The 20,691-nt window shown below is 40.3% G+C and overlaps 1 protein-coding gene across 1 annotated transcript; it reads left to right on the top strand.

Annotated features, from left to right (window-relative positions):
• Positions 1-247: 247 nt before the first annotated feature.
• WDFY1 (WD repeat and FYVE domain containing 1) lies at positions 248-20,691 on the top strand. The gene is made up of 12 exons (XM_015871322.1): positions 248-459; positions 5,102-5,169; positions 6,099-6,172; positions 7,326-7,380; positions 8,638-8,788; positions 10,382-10,494; positions 12,789-12,915; positions 14,367-14,472; positions 15,459-15,560; positions 15,975-16,105; positions 16,947-17,055; positions 17,758-20,691. Exons 1-12 carry the CDS (start codon positions 323-325, stop codon positions 17,815-17,817), a joined length of 1,233 nt encoding a protein of 410 aa, XP_015726808.1. The 5' UTR covers positions 248-322; the 3' UTR covers positions 17,818-20,691.

Here is a 20,691-nt window from a genome sequence, read left to right as displayed (position 1 = left end):
CAGCAGAGGTTGAACCTTCCATTGCGTTTTGTTGCCATGTGAGAGATGATGGCAGCAGAGGGGCAGCCTGACAAAACCACGTCTGACATGGAAGCGGATATTGAAGCAGAGGCCTGGCTCTCGCTGCCGAGCGTTGTGTCAGCGCCCTCTGTCAGCCACGCTGTAGCACTAACAGTAAACGAGGCGGGTGAGGCTCCTCTACTCGATGTTGTACGGCCGCCTCGCACCGGACACGACGTCATGGCGGTGTGCGCCGCTACACGGCACAGCTCGGCCGGGCGGGGCGGCCCGAGCGCCGTCAGCTGAGGGGCGCCGAGCCAACATGGCGGCCGAGATCCACTCGCGGCCTCAGAGCAGCCGGCCCGTGCTGCTCAGTAAGGTGGAGGGGCACCAGGATGTGGTGAGCGCCGCGCTCCTCATCCCTAAGGAGGACGGTGTTATTACGGCCAGTGAGGACAGGTAGGGAGCGGCACGGGGCAGCGGGAGGCCGGGGCTGCTCCTTCGGCAGCCCTAGTGCTTATTGAAACTGGTTATCTGCGTTTCTGAGGAATCTGAGTGCTGGTCTATCTCCGAATAGGTCATTAGATCGTATTGTGCAGTTGGCATGCTTGGGATTACTTGCTCACAGGTGCCAGCTGAGGTTTGTGGAAAGCAGGCACTTAGAAGTAGTTTGATTTGGCAAAAGACAGACATAACAAGTAGCTTCTGCTTTTGATTTCTATTTATCATGTGTTGGAAAATAAAAACAAAACAGATCTTTAAGGGATAATTGGATTTCTTCCCCGCTGCCTTTGTATTCTAATTTACCCCATGATGATTAGCGCATTTCATTCTTAAATGAGCTGTCAATCATTGGGAGTGGAGTAAGAGCTCGTGGCTGCATGCTCAAAGCCCGTAAGTTTGGGATGACCCAAGCCAAAGGTGTCCTTCCATCATCTAAAGGCGATTTGAGAGTAGTTTTCTGATGGATTTGGAGTCATATTCCCAAAAAATATTATTTCTCACGTTGGGTGAGTGTTGTGATAGGCCTTCAAAGATGTGCTCTGCAGTGGTAACTCCTGGTCCTGAGGGAATACCAGTGTTAGGGTTATACCACTGTTTTCTTGGTCTTCTTTCCCAAGCTTCATGGGTGCTGGAAGCACTCGGCACAGCATTAGCAGGATCTGAGGATTAAAGGCATAAGTGCTTCTCTAACTGCCTTCTCGGAGATTGATTCTGCAACTTAGCAGGGCTTCATAGGGCTCCAAATGCAATTTTCAGCTGCGTAAAGAGGTAAACAGCTTTCTGCAGTCAGTAATCTCTATGTAAATTCATCAGGGTTTAAATTCTGACCCTCTGAAGCAACAGTACACATTGCTGTGGCTCAACAAGAGGCAGTCATTGCACCTCATTCACAGCAAGCAGAGATGTTTGCATGCATTGAGTGGTTCTGGGTTTGGTCACTGTCCTTCCCACAGGAAAAAACAACCCCAAACTGACTGTAATCTGTCTTAGACAGTAGGTTTGGGATGAGACCGAGCAATTTCTTCTTTATTCAACCTGTATGTGCATGGTGTAATTGGCTTTTGAGGGGCAGTATGGGTTGAGTCTTAACATGCTTTCATTCAGTTTGCTTTGATGGGCTCCACGAGGAGCATTAACCCTGAAAAGCAATTGTGTGGTACAGGCTGGCAGAGGCCCATAGCATACAGTGCTGCTGCTTAACCTTCGAAGTATAATGCTGAAGGTTAGCAGCCTTCATGCTTAGATTACACTGTAAGGGCTGAGAATGCAGCTGCATCTTTATCTGGGCATGTTTTGATACTGGTTACAGAGCTGGGTGAAGAGAGGCTGCTGTCTGCCTTTGGTGTGTGTTAATTGCTGAGAGAAGCTTTGCACTTTGGAAGTTACGTTCTTGTAGCCTGCCTTGCTGAGGGAGCTCACTGGGATCTTTAAGCTTTCAGACGCTGCTGCTCTTTATTGCCTTAATCAGAGGTACCTCCCACAGTACATCAAAGCCTACTCACTCACCTATCTTCCACCTACAGTTTAACATGTTATCCAACTTTTTACTCTCCCGTTTGTTCCATAAAAACGGGGTGTAGGTGTTAATGCTGCAGAACAGAGGCTGCTTCTAGCAGAGAGCCAATACAGAGTTCAGGAAGCAAAGAGTTGGAACATACAACCCCCATTGAGCTGTATACCAAAACAGTAGGGCCCAAGTACTTTCGATTAAACCTTAATAGGCTAAAGCTGGCAAGCATTTCAGAATAACCAGTCGCAGGAATGTGTTTACAAGTTAGCTAGTGAGGAAAACACCCTTTGTGGACGTTGTGGATTATCATCAATAGAAATGTGGGAGTTCTTTCTATTTCAAGTGATATTTTCTATGTTAAGAAATAATGGTTCTATTTTTATTCGAGGATACAAAAATACCGCAGCAGGTCCGTGAATACCAATAAAAATCTAGTGAGCTCTGAAGCCCAAAAAGAGGCAGAAATACCTGCAGGATTATCTGCATTTTCAGCTGGGGGACTCACCATCTGTGAAGCTTTCTCAGAAGGGTCCTGGTAAGGATGATGACCTCAATGCTGAAGGCATCTTGCCTGCCCCCAGCTCCCAGGCTACATCTGGAGCTGCTTGCAGCACATTGCTCAGCCTGCTGTAGCTGAGGTTGCTGCTCACAGCTGGTTTGGTTGTAGCTTCTCAGGTTTGAGAAGGAGCGTGGGCTGCATGTCCCTGTGATGGTCAGATCTCTGCGTTTGACCTTCGTGCGTGTCCTTGTTCTCAGCAATCAAATGGCAGGATACATGTTTCCCAGCTGTAGCAGGGGATGCTGAGGGACAATAAGGTAGGGTAGGGGCCTCTCACTGCGGCAAGGCGAAGGTTCTGTATTGATAGCAATCCAGCAGGCTCTGTAGAAATTCTAGCATCCCTGAGTGCTCTGTGACAGTCAGCAGCTGCCGTTGGATTGGATTTGCTGCTTAAATTGCAGTGTTAGTTTTTCTAGTTGTGGGATTTGAATGTTTGTCAAAACTAATGCTTTAATGAGCAGAAATCGACAGAAAGCATCAGCTGCCTGGTGTGTCCTTGAACTGGCATTGCACTGTGGTTCTACCAAATTTCTTGTGCTGTTTTGGGAACAGCCAATAGCAGTCTACCTACCTTTACTTTATTTTGATTGCCAGAAAAATGCAGTTCTTCTGTTTCTGCCAGAAAACCAACTGTTAGTGATTGATCTCAGGTAGGAAGGCAGTTGTTAGAGGTGTGAAGGTGTTTGAAAGATGGGACTGATGTAGTGGCATGGAAACCTCTAGAGCTGTTTGTACTTGAACAAGTTGGGATTTGCCTGCTGATCTTTCATCACTTCTTTTTCCCTGACACGTGCACTTGGCTTTAGAGGGCTGCACACGTTGCATGAGCCGCAAATGCTGTAGGAATGCTGAAGGATTTTCTTCTCCCTGTCCAACCCTCAGACTTTTTCTCCATCACTATCTGGTGCTTACTTGTTCACATTCGGTGTTGCTTCAAGATGGTTTTGTGTTTTGCATTACTATGAAGCACCGTGGTTCTCATGTTAAAACAGTTTCGTGGTAGAAGGAGGCTGTGGAAGTATTGGAGAACTTGCTTAATTCTTTGAGCTAGAACTAGTATTTCACAAACAAATTCTCTCCAGGAAAAGGAGACCGGCCCCAGCTATGGGGCTGCAGGAGAGAGAACTGAGAAGTCGAATCCTGAGTGCTGTTAGTGAGCTGCTGTGAGGCAATCTCTTCAGATTTTGCTGAGAGCTTTATGTAATTAGATAGCAAGCTGTCTAACTGCTTATCTTGGCATGCATGAATTTAGTGGAGTCTAAAATCTTACTTGAACTGAAGTAAGAAGCTTTCAGAAGTTAATTTTGCTGGCTTTGGCAAATGTTTGCTTAGACTGTCAACTTTAGGAAGCATCTGTATTGTTAATGATGACTGTGGAAATTATGCTTCTCAGAAATTTGTTTAGAAAAAGCATATCCTTGCTTCCTTCGTGTTAATTCCCAGTCCAGTGCCGCTGATCACAATACTGGGAGGAAACAAAGCTTACTGTGGAAAAAACAACAGCGTGTTGTGTCAATTGCTATAGTAACTCTTAGTCTGTTTACAGCAAAAATAATTACTTGGTTTTGGCTAGAAGTGGTAGGGTTGAATTAGTTTGGGTGTAAGCTACCGTCTGAGATGTTTCAAGCAGTTTAGTTTGAATATGGTAGAGCTGTTCAACTGCTTGAGAAAGCCTCTGCTGCAGTTGGCATTGGCATCGTAAGGATGATGTGGGTGCATGTTGCTGGGAAGTGGTGGCTGAATTGTTAGCTTGTTGACCAGGAGGTAAATCCATACCATGAGAGTATGAATTAGAGTAAGGAGGAAGTGATGGTTTTTGAGAGACAATCTTAATGCAGAGTGTTAAATGAACTGGAGTAATACGCATTTGCCACTGAAGCTGGTGGTAAAGTGTATTTTCAAAAGCTAAAAATCTTAATTGTTCTGAGGCAGTGTGTGCTCAGCTGCAAAGGTTTCATTTTTTAGAAGAGGGGGGTACCTGTACATTAAGAATGTAGGTATTGTCTGCTTTATTTTATGAGTAGTTTTTTAAAGGAAAGCTCTTATTGGAATTACAAAATTAGAGTGCTACCTTTGCATATTCAACCTGTTCAGAAAAGTTCTAGTCCTGATGCAAGATACTTGTTGTCTTCTACACTCTTGTTGCTAAACTCTTACTAATGATCCAGTGTGGTTTAGTAAATCTACCCCTGATTTGAAGTCTCTTGAGATGGTTTCCAGGTGCCTGTGTTTACAGATCACTTAGTCTTCCATTTAGGAATGAGGAAGTTGAATTTAAATAGTAACAAAGAAGACCCACAGCAGTTTGGAGAGGAAGTCTCAAGTAGACCTATAATAACTTTTAACACTATCTACATGTGCACTCTTCATTTCTTGATGCAAGTTCCCTTCAGTTGTGTCTACTGTAGCGCTGTGTTTAATTGATGATAACTTTCTACTTCATGGCTGATTCTCTTGTATCTGATATTTAAGTAATAAACTGGTGATGCATTTACAACCGTCTTCTTTTTGTCCTTCCCGCAACACAGAACAATACGAGTATGGCTGAAGAGAGACAGTGGACAATACTGGCCCAGCATCTATCACACCATGTCATGTAAGTAAAATGTTGCAGATGGTAAGTGATGGCCGAGTGTAGCATACTTCTTTCTTCATGCACTGGATTCACTTGGTGAGCTTCAGTTTGGGAACTTTGCAACAACTCTCCCTCAGGCTTTAATTTGAGACTAGCTGTGTTCTGTTATGAACCAGATCCTTCACCAGGTAAACTGCTGTGTGGGTCTGCTGCTGAAGATGTCTCAAATGCTGGTAAATAGCTCATCAGCTGAATAGGTAAACTTTTCAGACTGTTAACTGAAAGAATGTTCTCTGCTCCCCAAGGTATGTATTTCTTATCACTTTTAAACATCTAGATAATTAAGAAAGTAATATCGAGTAGCTGCTTCAGATCTGGAGTGTCAGTACGAGGCATCACCTAGCATGAACGTTTCACTATAGGCTCTTTAATGTAGAATTCCTGCCTAGTTACCTGTCATACGTATAAAAAGAATGCAACGATGAAGTAAATCATCAGTAAAATCAAAGATTAGTATTTGGAATGATAATTTCTGAAGTAATTTGTATTCAGATGTTAAGTGAAAACCAAAGAGTTGGTCTCCCTGATGTTCCTTGTCTTTTCAGCTGTAGACTGAGTAGCCTAGGATCTGGATTCTAAATGCCAGCTGTAATCTTGTTGTCCTGATAGTTGGTCTGAACTACAGCAGTTGTTCCATTTGTCAGTTCTCAAAATAGACTGTTCAAATTGAGCTCTAAAGAGGTTTTTACAGAATAAACCATGTCTGTAGTAATTGATTTGTCCCTGATCAGTGCAGTGTTCCAGCCTGTCCTGTAGCTTTAAAACTCTAAATACACTTCAGGCAGTGTTTTCTGAGGATGTTAGAGGAGATGGTATTGGTTTAGAACACTGTATTCTTCTTGTAATTTTCAAGTTAAGCAACTTCAGTGGGCTTGCTCTTTTTTTGACAGCTCCGTGTTCGGCCATGGCTTATCATCATGACAGCAGGCGAATATTTGTAGGCCAGGATAATGGAGCCATCATGGTAAGTTGCTTGACTTTTTTGGCTATGTGGGTAAGAATTGCTTAGATTGTCTGGGAACATCAAGTGTTGCTGGCAGCTGATAATTTGTTTTCTTTCCCTTCTTTTTGCAATGCAGTTATTACTAAATGTCTGAACTCCTTGACAGTTTACCTGAGTATCATATTGGAGGACAGCAAAGAAGGATTTTCCTGTCTAGATGTGAGCTAGCTAGCATCAAGAAATCACTGAGGCATTAGTGTAGCAATGAGACTGGATTATTATGCTTTGTAGGGAATTATTTCAAGGAATGTATTAAGTTGGTTGAAGCGCCGTTGTTGTACACTAACAGGGACTGTGTTGCAGCTAGCTTGCATCTGTTCAGAAGTATTGATCTCCCAGTGTCTAGTTGTATGTGTCTCTCTGAATTGGCTTGATGCAGGCCTTTTCATGATGTTGAAATTTCAATGTTAGTCCTGGAAGTCTGAGAGGCAGGGTTAGGTTCAGTGCATTATCTCTTGCATGCATAGAGAAATGTCCGTCTTTCTCTTCATCTAGAGAAGTAGTCTTTCTGTTTTGCTGTATGCCAGCTGTAATTTCACTTCTGCTCCTGGAGAGTGGGTACATACAGCAGAATAGAAAGCAAGATTTTATTCTTCTCATCTTTCTTGGCAAAGGAGGGGAAGTCCCATGACTTTCAGATGTTTCAGTGGTTTCTCTTTGAAGATAAGGTCAAAATAAGAAGCGTTCTATAAGGAGATGGAGTATTAAATGAATGTCAGAAATACAAATAGTTAACTATCACTAAGCTAAAACTAAACATTCTGTGTATTCCAATGGATCAAATAGAAGATACTCTCATTTAAATTTCTCTTCATTATGAAGTCTCAGATCTTTAAATCAAAAATACAGCAAGGTGGAGTTCTGTTTGTTCCTGCTGGGGGTTAATGAGATCTCATCTCCTCCTGTAGTATTTCCTCAGAAAATATGCCATGGTAAAAATGCATGTTATTATACTAGCTGTAATTTGCAGCTGGCGTATCAGTGTGCTGTGCTTCAGCCTGAGGAAACTGCTGCTATGCAAATTCTGTTCTGTGAGGTTATTGCTCTTTTTTTGCGTACTGCTCATTCCAGTGTCACTGCAACATCTTTGCTAACAGTTCCTCTTTGATTTTAGGAGTTTCATATTTCAGAGGACTTCAACAAGATGAACTTTGTGAAGACCTATCCAGGTAAACTATTAACCGGTGTCTACACTCATGTATGTATGAAGGAGGAGCTTCTAAAATGCTTGAGAAACTGGGCAGCGTCAGAGATTTATAAAGTTCAAATACTCTTCCAGTTGTCACTTAGTTGGGAGTAATTACCATAAGATAAACACGGTTATTGAGTAATCTTCAGTCAGCTGAGTCTGAATTGCAGTCATTACCAGAGCTCAATGCATCATTAGCTTGCACATGTAATGAACTGGATCTAACAAGTTCAGATGTTACTCTTGAAGTGTAGTAGCTGTACTGCATCAATGTGTAGGGTAAGAGCTTTTTAAAGGTGTGCATTGATATTTACAAGTTCTATTCTGTATTTTCTGGGCTAGATTATTTCTAGATAAAGGTGAGAGTCTCTGCCTTTTGGGAGAGCAGTAGGGGTGAAAAAGACCTTTTCTGGCATGTGGGAAATAGGGATTATTTTAGGGTTTATGAAGATTATAGAAAGAAATCTAAAACATGATTGCTGGTTAAAATTGGAACAATAATGTAGAAGGCCTGATGGAAACTCTTTAAGAGCTACAGCTGATGTAGTGGAACAAAGTACAGCATGTCTTATGACTCCCTGACACCAATAGAAGCAATGTTCTTGCTTACAAGAACAAGGCCTTGTTCTTAAAGCAACAAGACTGCCTTTATCCTGAAGTAGATGACTTGTCAATTCATGTAATAGAATAGTTACATCTTAGAGGTCAAGAGAGAGTTCTTTCTAAAGCTCATGCAACTTCTTGCTTAGTGGTAGCATTCTAAGCAAAACTAGTGGGATTCGATTGTTGTCATCGGTACCAGTTTGAATGCTATGGATTAGACTTTCAGGTGCTTAAAATAATGAGTCTGAGTATAGATCCCCTGGGATAAGTTAAGAGGCACTTAAAACTTTTAAGCTTTTTAGATGTACTACATTATTCCCTATGAGTCCTTGCTTCCTAATTAGAGCTGCGGGTTTACCTGCTACTTAATCAGAGCATCTCAGGTATCTGGGCTGAACTCAACTCTTCCCTCTGTAGGAGAAAGGCTTAAGTTAGCTGACTGGCATGTTTGACTCGCTTAAGCTATATATAAGGCATATACCGAACAGGACAATTCTAGCCTTATGAATTAGCCTATAGGCAATTATTATGTGGTGGTATAAGATTGCTGAGATATCATCTTTGACCTCTGTCTGTCTGCAAAGAACATGTCAATTTCTAGGAAAAACTAATCAGAATCTTTTTCTTCCCACAGCTCATCAGAATCGAGTGTCTGCTATTACCTTCTGCCTGACATCAGAGTGGGTTATTAGCACTGGTCATGACAAGTGCGTCAGCTGGATGTGTACCAGGAGTGGGAGCATGCTGGGGAGACATTACTTCACCTCATGGGCTTCATGTCTACAGTATCCTTTGTAAACGATTGGTGCCCAGAAACTGAAAAAGTATTCTGTTTAGCTCAGTTTGTTCCTAGCTAGCTCACATAACAGTCTGATGCTTCAGAGCTTCACTGAATGCCATGGGTTTTCCGGTTAACACTACTGTAAATACTGGAACAGTTTATTATGGAGAGAAAAGCATATGTCCTTTTCTATCAAGATCAAAGTAAATTTTCACTGAAGACTGTGGCATTTGAAAACACATTCAAATTGATCAGGCATTTGACTTCAGTTTGGAAGAACTGGCTTTCTGATGTGTGTGCTAGTTGCTTGATTTCTCTATCAGGAGAATCCTTGGTATTCATTTATTAATGATCCTATATGTAAGCTTCTGAAGAACACAGCAGAGTGCCTCTTCTTTACCGGATTAGCAGGGATTGTGCTAGCATGAAATTCCTAGACGAGGAAAGGATCACACATTTGGGAACTTAATGGATTTGTTGAAAGTGACTTGTTTGTCTCAAGATTTCTGCAGGCTTAAGAGATTTCAGAGTGCTATTAGGCTGCAAAATCTCTGCTATTTTGCTTGTGGTGGACTTCTTGGCACTCTGACTTCTTAAAATTAGTATTTTCTGTTGTGGAGAATAGGCTACATTGCTAGCAGCCGCTTGTGGGGCTTTTTTGTGTGTGTGGCTCCAAAAGGACACGTGAGTTAATATACCACTCTTGGGTTTTGTGGTGTCAGATGTGTGGGATTTTTCTTAGTTCTTATTTCCTGAATAGCACACATCTTCTAGACGTGGAAAATGGTCTGTTTCCATCCAGCTTCCCCTCTCCTTCAGTTTTAGGAGACATTAGTTGCGTAGTAAGAAGAATGGAATACCTGAAAATTGTTGTGGTGCAAAATGTATGACGTTGTTAATAGATTCTATTAGGACGTATTGTGGCTTTTGTGACAGCATTTCATGGCAGAACCCCTTCTGAAATACTATTCAGTCTTCAGTTGTGTGTTCAAGGACCTGCATCAGGAAGCTTGAAAGTGGAGAGCAGAGAACGTAAATTTGATGATCTCTTGTTCTAATTAGTTAGAACAATGGGAATATGCTTCTACGTGTAAGGTAAACTAGCAGTGGTTGGTCAACATCCTTGAATTTAGTTTTTCTGTTCTGGGGGTGTGAGAATTTATAGGGGCAATTAGTAGATCTAAATCTGAGTAGCACCCAGTGACCAATTGAGTAGTTCTGCTGGGAGCTCTGTAATAATACAACAAGTAGTCTAAGGCATCTCTTGTGGAAGATCACAAGTATGTTTTGTAAATATGTGCTAGAAATGGTTTAAATGATGGGATGGGTTACCTAATGGCTTCTCCAATGGCTTGTATCTGTTGTTTTCCATACTGTCTTACTTGCTTATGTATGGAAGGGTGAGAAGAGAGAAATGGAAAGTATTAAGCTAATACAGCTTCCAGCCCTCCTAGAAGTAGTTATATAAATGTTTATCTGGCATACTAAGACGTTCTTTTCCAGTTTGTTTTGACTTTGTAGCTGATATGTAAGCTGTGTTTCAATCTCTTAAAATACTTCTAAGAACAAACGAAGTTTCTCCTTGATTGGTGTTCAGATATGATCATGAAACTCGATACGCGTTTGTTGGCGATTATTCTGGACAGATCACTCTCCTGAAGCTTGAGCAGAACACATGCTCAATTATCACAACACTCAAAGGGCATGAAGGTAAAGTAACTCTTTTCTCTTGATACCAGTTGACCCAGGTTATAATGCTTTATTGTAAACCAGGATGAGACATTTGGTTGGATGTGCAGCTCTTAAAGATACATATTTCATAAACAAATAGTACAGCATAGCAATCAGAACATTTTCAAAGCTGCATAAGTTAACTACTTCTTAAAGAACAGATGCATCCTTGCTGTAGGATGAAATCTTAATCCTGTGTGCACTTAGAAGTTCTTTCATTGTAGATGAGAAAATAAACATGCATTCAGTTAAGTGCAACTTATCCACTAGATGGCCACCTTTAAAAACTTTAGTCTCCTTAACGCTGCAGAGAAAGAACTAGAATGTGTTGCTTTTTCTTTTTTTTTCTTTCTTTTTTTTCCCCCTGCAGTTCTATTGTTAATAAAATACTTAAAAGTAGCTCGAGCAAGCCCAAATCTTTAGATACTAAAAAGCTGTTTAATTCTTTCCAGTGAGGTCCCTCCTGTTCTGGTCATTCAGTTAAGAGATTTTAGTTTGTGATTTCCTATGTTCAGCAGAAACTATGCTAAAGATCTTGAGAGCCTTCTAAAATCAAAGAGAAATGTCTCCTGTAGCCTTTATCAGATGAAGAGCATGAAGAACCAAGTGGTCTGTAACATGATATGAAGCCATCATCTGCAGTAATGATTAAGGCAAGAGCGCAGGCTTATGGAAGGAACATATAATTTACTGATGTGCTGAGGGAAATGACACAGTAACTACTGTGATACTGACAACTTTCAGTATCGGCTGACTGATTTGCATTTGAAAAGGGGTGAATTTACATTGTCGTGAGTATCTGGCCCATTGGAAAAGACTCTTTTCTAATAGCTTTAAGTATAGAGTAGACTTTGCTAAAGCTGGGTAGACTCCTGCTTTGCAGGTGACTGTGAAATGACAAAGTTGGTTTTGAGTAGGAAAGGCAAATTGGAATTTTTCAAATGATAAATGCATCTTCTGCTTTCAAGCAGTTTCAGATTGCTTCAGTTAAGTGCAAGATAATCCTCCTGGCTCTGCTTTACCTCCTCTGTATGTTTTACAGCAGTCTGTATTCAAATGCATCTCCTTGATAGATGGGATTGTTAGTCTGGAAGCAGCATGTCTGGATGTTGTAATGCATATTCTATCTGTTGAGTTGCATTGAGCTTCCAAGCCTGTCTGCATGACTGCATGGCAGACAACTTTGGCTTATACATAAATTACTTAAGAGTACTGTGGTCCTGAAAACTAAGAACTGATCTAGTATAAAAGCTGGTTAAACTAGAGAGACAGAAACAGGTTTTTCTTACGTTGGTGTAATTTGAACTCTTCCATTTTTTTTCCCCTTCTTAAAGCAAAACAGGTTGTGTAGCCTATTTCCTGGGTGTCTCTGTAATATCCCCTAGTCCTGGTAACTCTACACCTGAATGGCAGCTAGTTCTCTGAATAATCTGCGCATGTGAGACTTCAGAGATCTTACTTTGACTTGTTTCCTTTCCAGTGCTAGCTTTAACTGTGACTTTGTAAGCAAGCACTGTTTACTTTGCAGTTTAAATGGCTTTAGAGCTTATCCTTCAAAAGTCAACTTCCAGAATTCTCTGAACTTAGTAGGCCACACTGTGTAATGCTGAAAATAACATTTAAATTGCCTTGTACAGAACAGGTGGTTGCTGTTCTCTGAGATAACTACTCCCAAATGGGTCAGTCTGAAAACGATAATAGTCCTAAGAGAAACAAGACAGATCTCTTGCTACAGTGAGCTGAAAGGAAATGTTTTGGGCTGTAATTACTTTTCATCTTGCTTTCAGACTAACAAAACTTGATAACAACTGAGCAATGGAAGGGTGCTTTAGTTAAAGGGAAGGATGTCTAAAAATAGTTATGTGATGGGCTTGGTTTGCCTGTGAATACTGTGCACTGAGTCTGTAACCGCTGACTGAACATCTTACTGTATTCTGGATACTAGTTTCTGCTTGGAAAGCTTTAACACTTTTCACCTTTCAGAGATCACATAACAACCTGCCAGCTCTTAAAACTGTGCAGACACACTGTACATGGCAGAAAACTGGTAACTTTCAAACTTTCTGAAATATGCTTTGCTTTTAACGTTCTCCTTCAGAATGGTTTTGTTCTGTCACCAGTCTTTGCCTCTCTAGCAAGATTACTTCTTGTAGTTGCATGCTGTCCTTTGCCTTATGGCTTTTAGTATTTGCTGTTGTAGTAGGGGAATATGTCAGGTTTCATTTTAACAGCACTTATTCCCTTAGACTTAACTTCAGAATGTTCTTTCATAGGGAGTATTACTTCCCTGTGGTGGGATCCTGTTCAACGACTGCTCTTCTCGGGTGCCTCTGATCACAGCATTATCATGTGGGATATTGGTGGAAGGAAAGGGAGAACATTGCTGCTCCAGGGCCATCAGTATGTAATGGTGTCTTGTCTTTTCTGAATGTTCTGTAACAAACAGAGTCCTAGGAAGACTAAATAGCATGGCAAAATGTTTAAGTCTTTGTGAATAGCAAAGAGAACTTTTTCCATAACTGATGACATCTGAAGGAAAGGAGGATAATTAGTACTAGGAAAGTGCTTACTAATAACATTTTTTGGTCATGCTTGGTGTTTCTAAACCATGAATAATGAGAACATGACATAAAAGTAGTCTTCACTCACATTGCTTGAACTTTACATAAAAGTTGCATGCTTCTGTACTGTAATTCCTTAACTGAATTACTTGTGAGGATCTGTGAGGTGATAAACTAAATTATTGGAGTGGGTTTCTAGATTTCATAAAAGCATGTTACATCTCCACTGTTCTGTGGATTATGTAGTTGTCTGTGTTTAATCAGTATTTTTAGAGAGACAACACTAGTTGCTTCTCTTAAATCTAGGGCCTTAATTCAATCTGACTGGCAGTTCACCACTGAAAATACGTTCTACTTAGAAACGCAGTGGTTATAGGGACCTTCTTTATGTTTAAAGATGAATTTGTTTGGTGCATATTCTCCTCTTGAGTAATTTGTAGATGCCTCCATCCACCTTTGATCAAGACTCTAGGCCTTAGTCCTAGAACTGTTGTTAAATCTTGAGGATTTAGTTCTATGACTAAGGAACTAATAATAGACTACTGGTTACAAAAGTGTAACTAGCATCAGTGACTGGAGGTCTGACTAATGCATCATGTATCCTGGTGAAGACTAATAACACTATTAATTTCTCATCTAACATCTCACTTAGCATCACACTTCATATTGAATGGGAAAGTAAGTTCTGAAAAGCAGAATGGCTTTTCTTTTTTAAAATTGCAAAATATTTTAATACTTCTTGAGATACTTGTTTAGTTTATTTGGATTGACTTTCACTTTGCCATTACACCGTTCAGGATTCAGCTGTCTGTCTTACTGGTGACTGCATGCTTTTCTTTGCAACTACAGACTTAGAGTGGTTTATTAGCAAAAGTAGAAGCTCCATCTGCTTTCTAACTTTATCCTGAAACAATCATTTCTCTTGATTTTTCCAGTTGTCTCTGTTTTGGTAAGTGGTTCTCCTTGCTAACACAGTTTGCACCTGCGCTCTAAGGCAAACTGCACTCTGCTCACTGTCAGTGCTTTCTGCCAGCAAATGTTAATATGGAGCTGTAACTGGTATTCTGGTCAAGCCTACAGGAACACTGTTCTAGTGAACATCCTGATGGTAGAGTAGTGCTTACATGGTAGCATCAATTCACTCATTATAGCTCTATGTAGGCTTAGCAAAAAGTGTATGGAAATCAACTTTGTCTTTCTAGGTGAGTTTACAGTGATAAATCAGGCTTTTCTTGGAAACTAAGCTTGATTTAAATGCCTGTTGATAAATAACGTGTGCTCTGTTTGCAGTGACAAGGTGCAGGCTATCTGTTACATTCAACTGACACGGCAGCTGGTGTCTTGCTCAGCTGATGGAGGAATTGCGGTTTGGAACATGGATATCAGCCGAGAAGAGGTAAGATCATGCTCTTGGTAAAAGATATACTTTAGTTTTTCCTCTTTGGAGGCTGACATGGCTTTTCTTAATCTGTTACCCAGTCTGTTTTCCTTGTACCCTCTTTCCACCCTTTACAATATTTTCCCCTAGTATGGTGAAAGAATGGGGATATAATCAAGGTTGAAGGTCTACAAACTGGACATTTGGTATTAATAAATGTTTATGGTGAGATGGTGTAACTGTCAATGTTATTGTTTTTATTATTATCAATAATGAATGTAAGTGAACTAAGGATAGATCTACATGGTTGTTCCAGCTTTCCTGCTGTCAGGTTTCAGGGAGAGTTTCCTATTAGCTGCTGAAAGTTGTATGTGGTATACATGCTCCAGTTCAAGTCTATGTGCTAGAAAAATTCTTGTCTCTCATTCTATCCCTTAAAGTATCCGAGTGTGCTGGAATGTGTAGAAAGCCCTATTTTCATTTGGCATAGATCATTTATGTCAAGAAAATTATGTGCTGATAGGAGAAATGCTTCATGAAAATGTGGACAGGATGGAAAATGCATATGATTTCTTAATTATTTTAAACTGTGATCCTGAGGAAGCAAAAAAGATCATTGCTTTGAGAATTTACTTCTGGAATTCCCTGTAGAGAGAGGAGTGTGACTGCCTTGTAGCTGTTACAGCTTAGATGATACAAGGCACTGGAAATCATCGAGGCAGCCAAAGCTGCAGTCTTGGAATCTTTCAATTTATTTTTTTATCACATACAGCTTCAGGCTTAAAAAGTGTAGGAGGTGTGTAGCTCTTGGTAATAAACTGTAGGACTTGAGATTCTGTTTGTATTTTGTACTAGCTTCCTGTGTACTGTACCCTAGGTAATCTACTGTGTTAATATCCAGAGATGAGATGGCACTTTTCCAAGTAAAACTTCACTGTGCGTTCTTAAAATAAACTTCCTTGGCTGAGAGAATTCTAATTGCTTTCATGTCTTTTGTTTTGTAGGCTCCTCAGTGGCTAGAAAGTGATTCCTGTCAGAAATGTGAACAGCCTTTCTTCTGGAATATAAAGCAAATGTGGGACACAAAGACATTAGGGTTGAGACAGGTGAGATCACTCATTTGAGTGTTTAGCTGTACTTCAACACTTAAGCAAAATGCAAACAGAAAATCACTAACACAATTAGATCTTCTGTACTGCTGGTATTTCTGCTGCTTTGAAGTGAGTGTTTATTGAGAAATCACAGCTTCTGGATAATGCTAAGAAACTTTCTAATTCTATGAGAAGTATTGCATCAAACTTACAGCACTGGGCAAAGAAGGCTGTGCTGGGAGTCCTCAGTTGGATTTTTCTGAATTCTTCAATGCACTGGAGCTATGGACAAATATTAAGTGTTGTGTAAAGTAGCACACAATTCCCCATAATTCCCTTGCATGTTGTTAATCAACAAACATTTGATAAAATGATCAAGTGGTCCAATGCAATGATTTTTTGGTTTGTCTCTTATTTTCTTCCGTGAAGCATCACTGCAGAAAATGTGGACAAGCAGTATGTGGCAAGTGCAGTACCAAACGGTCAAGTTACCCGATCATGGGATTTGAGTTCCAGGTCCGTGTCTGTGATTCCTGTTTTGAGTCAATCAAGGATGAAGAGTGAGTATTAAGGAGTAATACTTTAAGTGATGCTGCCGAAGTGCTGAAACTCTTTGGTTTGCTATCCCTCTTCATGTAGTGTAATGCAGATATTCTAAGCTGACTCTCTGCTAATAGTCTGCCTTTGCTTTGGGCACTCAAAGCAGTAAAATGGCAGATTCCTCAACTATCTTTGCAAGTGGATTTAGACCAGATGTGATATTAAAGCTCTCATATCCAGTTTATTCTTTTTCGTGATCTCAGATCTAGGGTTGAAACAAATTCATCTCTATTTCTTTGTAGATGAGGGCTACTGATTGCACATAAAATTGCTGAATGGTGGTTGATAATGCATCACAGGTGCCAGACTGTGTATGCATCGGTTTATGTATACTTAAAATTGTTTCTTCAACAGTATTTTTCACAGCCCAATGTAATTTTCCTGTGCTAGCAAATTGGGTTAGACATCATTTACTGTCTCATTAGGCAGAGTTATGAAGGAGCACTCTTTTTATCTTGATACCAAAAAGATTTTTGGAAAGGAGCTGCTGTGCCCTACCTTACTCACAGTAGTCAGCAGGTAAAAATGCAGTGAGGAAGCGTACCGATTACTTAGCTTATTTCCCACTTCTGCTCTAGCATTTTTAACAGTCAGGCAGGGAAGGTCAGGAATTGTCACACCTGTATAACTATACATGCAGTGCTTTAACACGACTCACTGATTTAATTCTTTCCTCTTTGGTGATGGCACTGCAGTTCTCCGGACTTAAAGATTTTTCTTGGAAGTTCATTTTCCACTGCTGTAATGGTGTCATTAGACTTCATCTCATGGCTGAGTTTTGTTTGAACTGTTCTGTTGCAGCCGTACTTCCCTGGCAACCTTTCATGAAGGAAAGCACAACATTTCACACATGTCCATGGACATCTCCAGAGGACTAATGGTCACTTGTGGGAGTGATCGGATTGTGAAGGTATTCGATTCCCTCTTCCCTCCATTCACTAGAGAAATTTAGTAGAAAACTGATGTTTGTATTTACATTTTTCTTTCCAACAACTGTTCTGTGTAGCAAGAATCAGATCTGTTGCAGACTGTCCTTTATGCAACTGAATAAGGAAATTACTTGCAAGCCTACTGCATAGAGTCTAGCTGTCAGAAATGATTACTGTTGGTGTCTTCTGGACAAACAAAGCAGGTATCAGCAATAGCAGAATCTGCCAGTGATCTTAAAGATGTAGACATGATAAAAAGTGCAGGCTCTGAGCTTCCTTACCTCTTGGAGCATTGCCACTAAAAGTCCTTTTTATGAAACAGTGACTTGGGAATCAGACTGATGTAGAATCTTGTTACATTTAAGTTATGCATCTTCCATGCTAGCCTGAACCGAATTCCAGGCTGTCTCTGTTGTTTTATAAGTATGTTTGTATCAAACTGCATAGCACAGATTTTTTTAGACCAGACCTCCAGAGAACTGCTAGAAGGTAGATTTTTCTGAGCCTGAAGTTTGGCAGTTGCTTTGTAAGGCTGGTATACCTCCTTGTCCTCCTCAAATCTAGTTTAAACAGGATTTACTACCTCATGTCCAGAGAAGTCTTTGTCTGCTTCTGTGCCTGTTAGAGAAATATCTCTTAGGTCTTTTTGTTGCTATATAATTCTCCACATTGTTTTCTTCTAGATCTGGGACATGACGCCAGTAGTTGGTTGCAGCCTTGCAACTGGCTTCTCTTCACGTTGATCTAATACCTGACAGGTGGTTTATGCACCTTATGTACAGCAATATGCACCCAATGAGTGGAATCCTTCTTAAGAATATTACCGCAAACACTGGTTGCTTGATTCTTCTCCTGCTGCTGTTCCAGGATGGACAGTCACCTCTATAGAGCACAGCTTTTCTGTTGGGCTCACCAGGAATCTCCTTGGTGCGGAAGTGCAGTTTCACAACCTCTTGGACTACTGTAAAATGGCTTACCTGCAATATGACACCTTGATGAAAGGACCTGTTGTTACTTGATTTATATGTAGTGTTAACAATGTGCTATCTCTGCTGATATATCTTGTACAGATACTTTGTAGCTTAAACTTATCAGAGTAAAATGAGTATAGTACATTCAATTTGTTCAAGTAGTAAAGTAACTTATTCTCTCTTCCAAAAAGCAATTCTGTATAAATACTTTTGAGCAGTCTCTGTTTATACTGCCTCCAAAAGGTATGTTGGTTATTCCTATGGAAGGAGGAAATACTTCAAAGTGGCAGGTAGCTTCTTTCAGGTGAGATAGTAAGAGAACCTTTGAGCATACAAGATTTCCTTTATTGACTTTCCTGTAGTGTTTGTCTTCAAATTCAGTCACCAGTGAAATCGCTTCTGTGGGACAGCTGTTTAAGTAGTTGGTAATTCTTCAGACACTTCTAGGTTCTTAAATGGAGTTTTAGCATAGCTAACAAACTTCTGTAGGTCCTCCTAAAATGTGCAGCCCAGCTACTCTGTTTTAAAGACAGGCCATTGGTATGAGCTGTATGCTTTGACAATTCTGTAATGCTGTTAGAATGGGAAGCTAAGTAAATCTGCCTTGTTAAATGTTATGGCTAAGAGAAATTGGCCAGCTAAGCCTTAGAGACTTTTTCCTGTGGAAAGGCTGATGTTTCTTTAATAGTAGGTAGCCTGTCTCTGCTAAAACACAGCATACATTTAAATACTGCCTTGGTGTTGCCTAAAACTGATAAATACCAAGCCTTCCCAAAGCAGTAGTTACTGAGATACAGAACAGCTGCTGTTTTTTGCCCTGCACCCAAGTCTGTTAATTGTAAGATCTGTACCAGTCCTTCCCTGTTTTAAAGCTGAGAAGTATGAAGAGGAACTGGGAGGCTTTAAAAACGGTATTTGGCATATACAGGAAATAACTGAGAAGAGCAATAAATTGGTCTATCAGTTGTATGAATTTCCTACTTGTGAGTACTGAAAAGAGAACTACAAAAGCTCGGGTCACATGTCAGAGTTCTAAGCTTAGAGCTATTTAGATTTCTCTGAAAAGAGATGCATATTTGTGAAGACAAAATGTGGGTAGGTCAGCTGGCCCAGAGTAGGTAGTACTGTACAACTGTCAAAGGTAGCAGGCATTTTCTGGCAGAGGACTAGAGGGTTAGACTGACTTTAGTGCAGCAAAGATCAAGTGGTGCTATGAGTGTTAGTGAATTCAAGCCCTGGTTGTCTAACTTGATGCTGATAATCTGCATCGGACCATGCTATAGGCTAAAGTATGTGGAGATCATGGTATAAGTACTAAACCATGATTCTCTTCTGTTTTAAGCCAAAAAGCTGATAGTCTTCAAAAGGACATTAAAATCCAGAATATGGTTGTTACTGTTATCTTGGATCTGGCTTTGTCTACCTTTCCCTGGCCCTTCTCCAGAAGTTTTGCTAGGAGTCATTTAATTTGCCAAGTGTGTTAAGCCAGTGAAAAATGAACACATCTATCTTTTGTGTCAACCCCAAAAATTGTCTTGCTTTCAGTTTAGGATTTAGCACCCTTCAAACTGATCTGATTCATCCCTTGATACATGCTGTACAGCTTACATTTGTTGGTAAAGGTTTATTTCTTCTTACTGAGAGCAAATCAGCTTGTACTAGAAAACGTTACAGCTTTCTGCTGTGAAGGCCTTCACCCTTGTAAACCAGGAAGAAAGCTGAGTGTTTGAAGGGAGTAAGTAAGCCCTGATAATGCTCTGCATTCACTTTCAGACTTCTTCCTATTCGATTTTGGAAGAGAATGGGAGACTTCTTTCTTGCGGGGTGTAAGGCAGGACACTGCTTACATGGATAGAGCTGTTTAAGATACTACCGTGCTGTGGTAAGGAGGAGCAAGGATTGTGTGTTAAGCTGGAAGCTTAGTGTAGATGTGGGATGAATTGGGTTTTTTGTTTTCTTTTTAAACCAAGCATTCTGAAACTCCTACACCAATTACACTGAAGCGTAATAACTCCTTTGCAGACAGTACTCCTGAGCTTCAGCTTTTTTAGTTCTGATTAGTCAACATGTCCCAGATCAGCATGCAGCTCCTTCCCCTTTTTTGAGAATACTTCCACTTCTTGACAACCACTTATCTTACATTAAGGTTTTGACAGTAAATAATATATTCTCTACTACATATTCTTAAACCTAAGGAATCTATTTTCTATAATTGATATACTTAAATATATAGTGTTCAGATATAGCAAGACAGTCATGGCTGCTAAGTCATTAGTCATTTAAATATATTCTTGGTGTTAAACAAGTAATGCTTACAAACCACTAAAGAGATGGTGTTGTGGTTTATAAACAACTCTTTTGAGTACACATACTCTCATGAAACTGAACATACTTCCAACTATGTCAGCTCAAGTGCACAGTTACTGAGAAAGCTTGATTTGAAGCTTTACTAATATTGCTTGTATAACCTCTTTCACTGGGAGCAGGGAAGGAGAGCAAAGGATATTAGTATGTGCTCAGTCTTTACTAGTTGTATTTCTGTACTCTGCATAGTTAAGCAATGCTACATAAATCTGTCCCTTGCTCCTTCTTGTCTGTTTTTTAAAACTTTGATTACGTGTACAATAAAATATTTCTTGATATTCA

This window comes from Coturnix japonica, chromosome 9 (genome assembly GCF_001577835.2).
Source record: "Coturnix japonica isolate 7356 chromosome 9, Coturnix japonica 2.1, whole genome shotgun sequence".
Classification (NCBI taxonomy): Eukaryota; Metazoa; Chordata; class Aves; order Galliformes; family Phasianidae; genus Coturnix; species Coturnix japonica.
The sequence above is the reverse complement of the archived record's forward strand: the minus strand, read 5'-3'. Positions and strand labels throughout refer to the sequence as shown.

Excerpts from the sequence above, each read along its gene's own strand:
- WDFY1 (XM_015871322.1), top strand. The coding sequence starts at position 323 with ATGGCGGCCGAGATCCACTCGCGGCCTCAGAGCAGCCGGCCCGTGCTG. Across the intron at positions 8,789-10,381 it reads TCATGGGCTTCATGTCTACA|ATATGATCATGAAACTCGAT; the intron begins GTATCCTTTGTA and ends ATTGGTGTTCAG. Across the intron at positions 16,106-16,946 it reads GAGTCAATCAAGGATGAAGA|CCGTACTTCCCTGGCAACCT; the intron begins GTGAGTATTAAG and ends GTTCTGTTGCAG.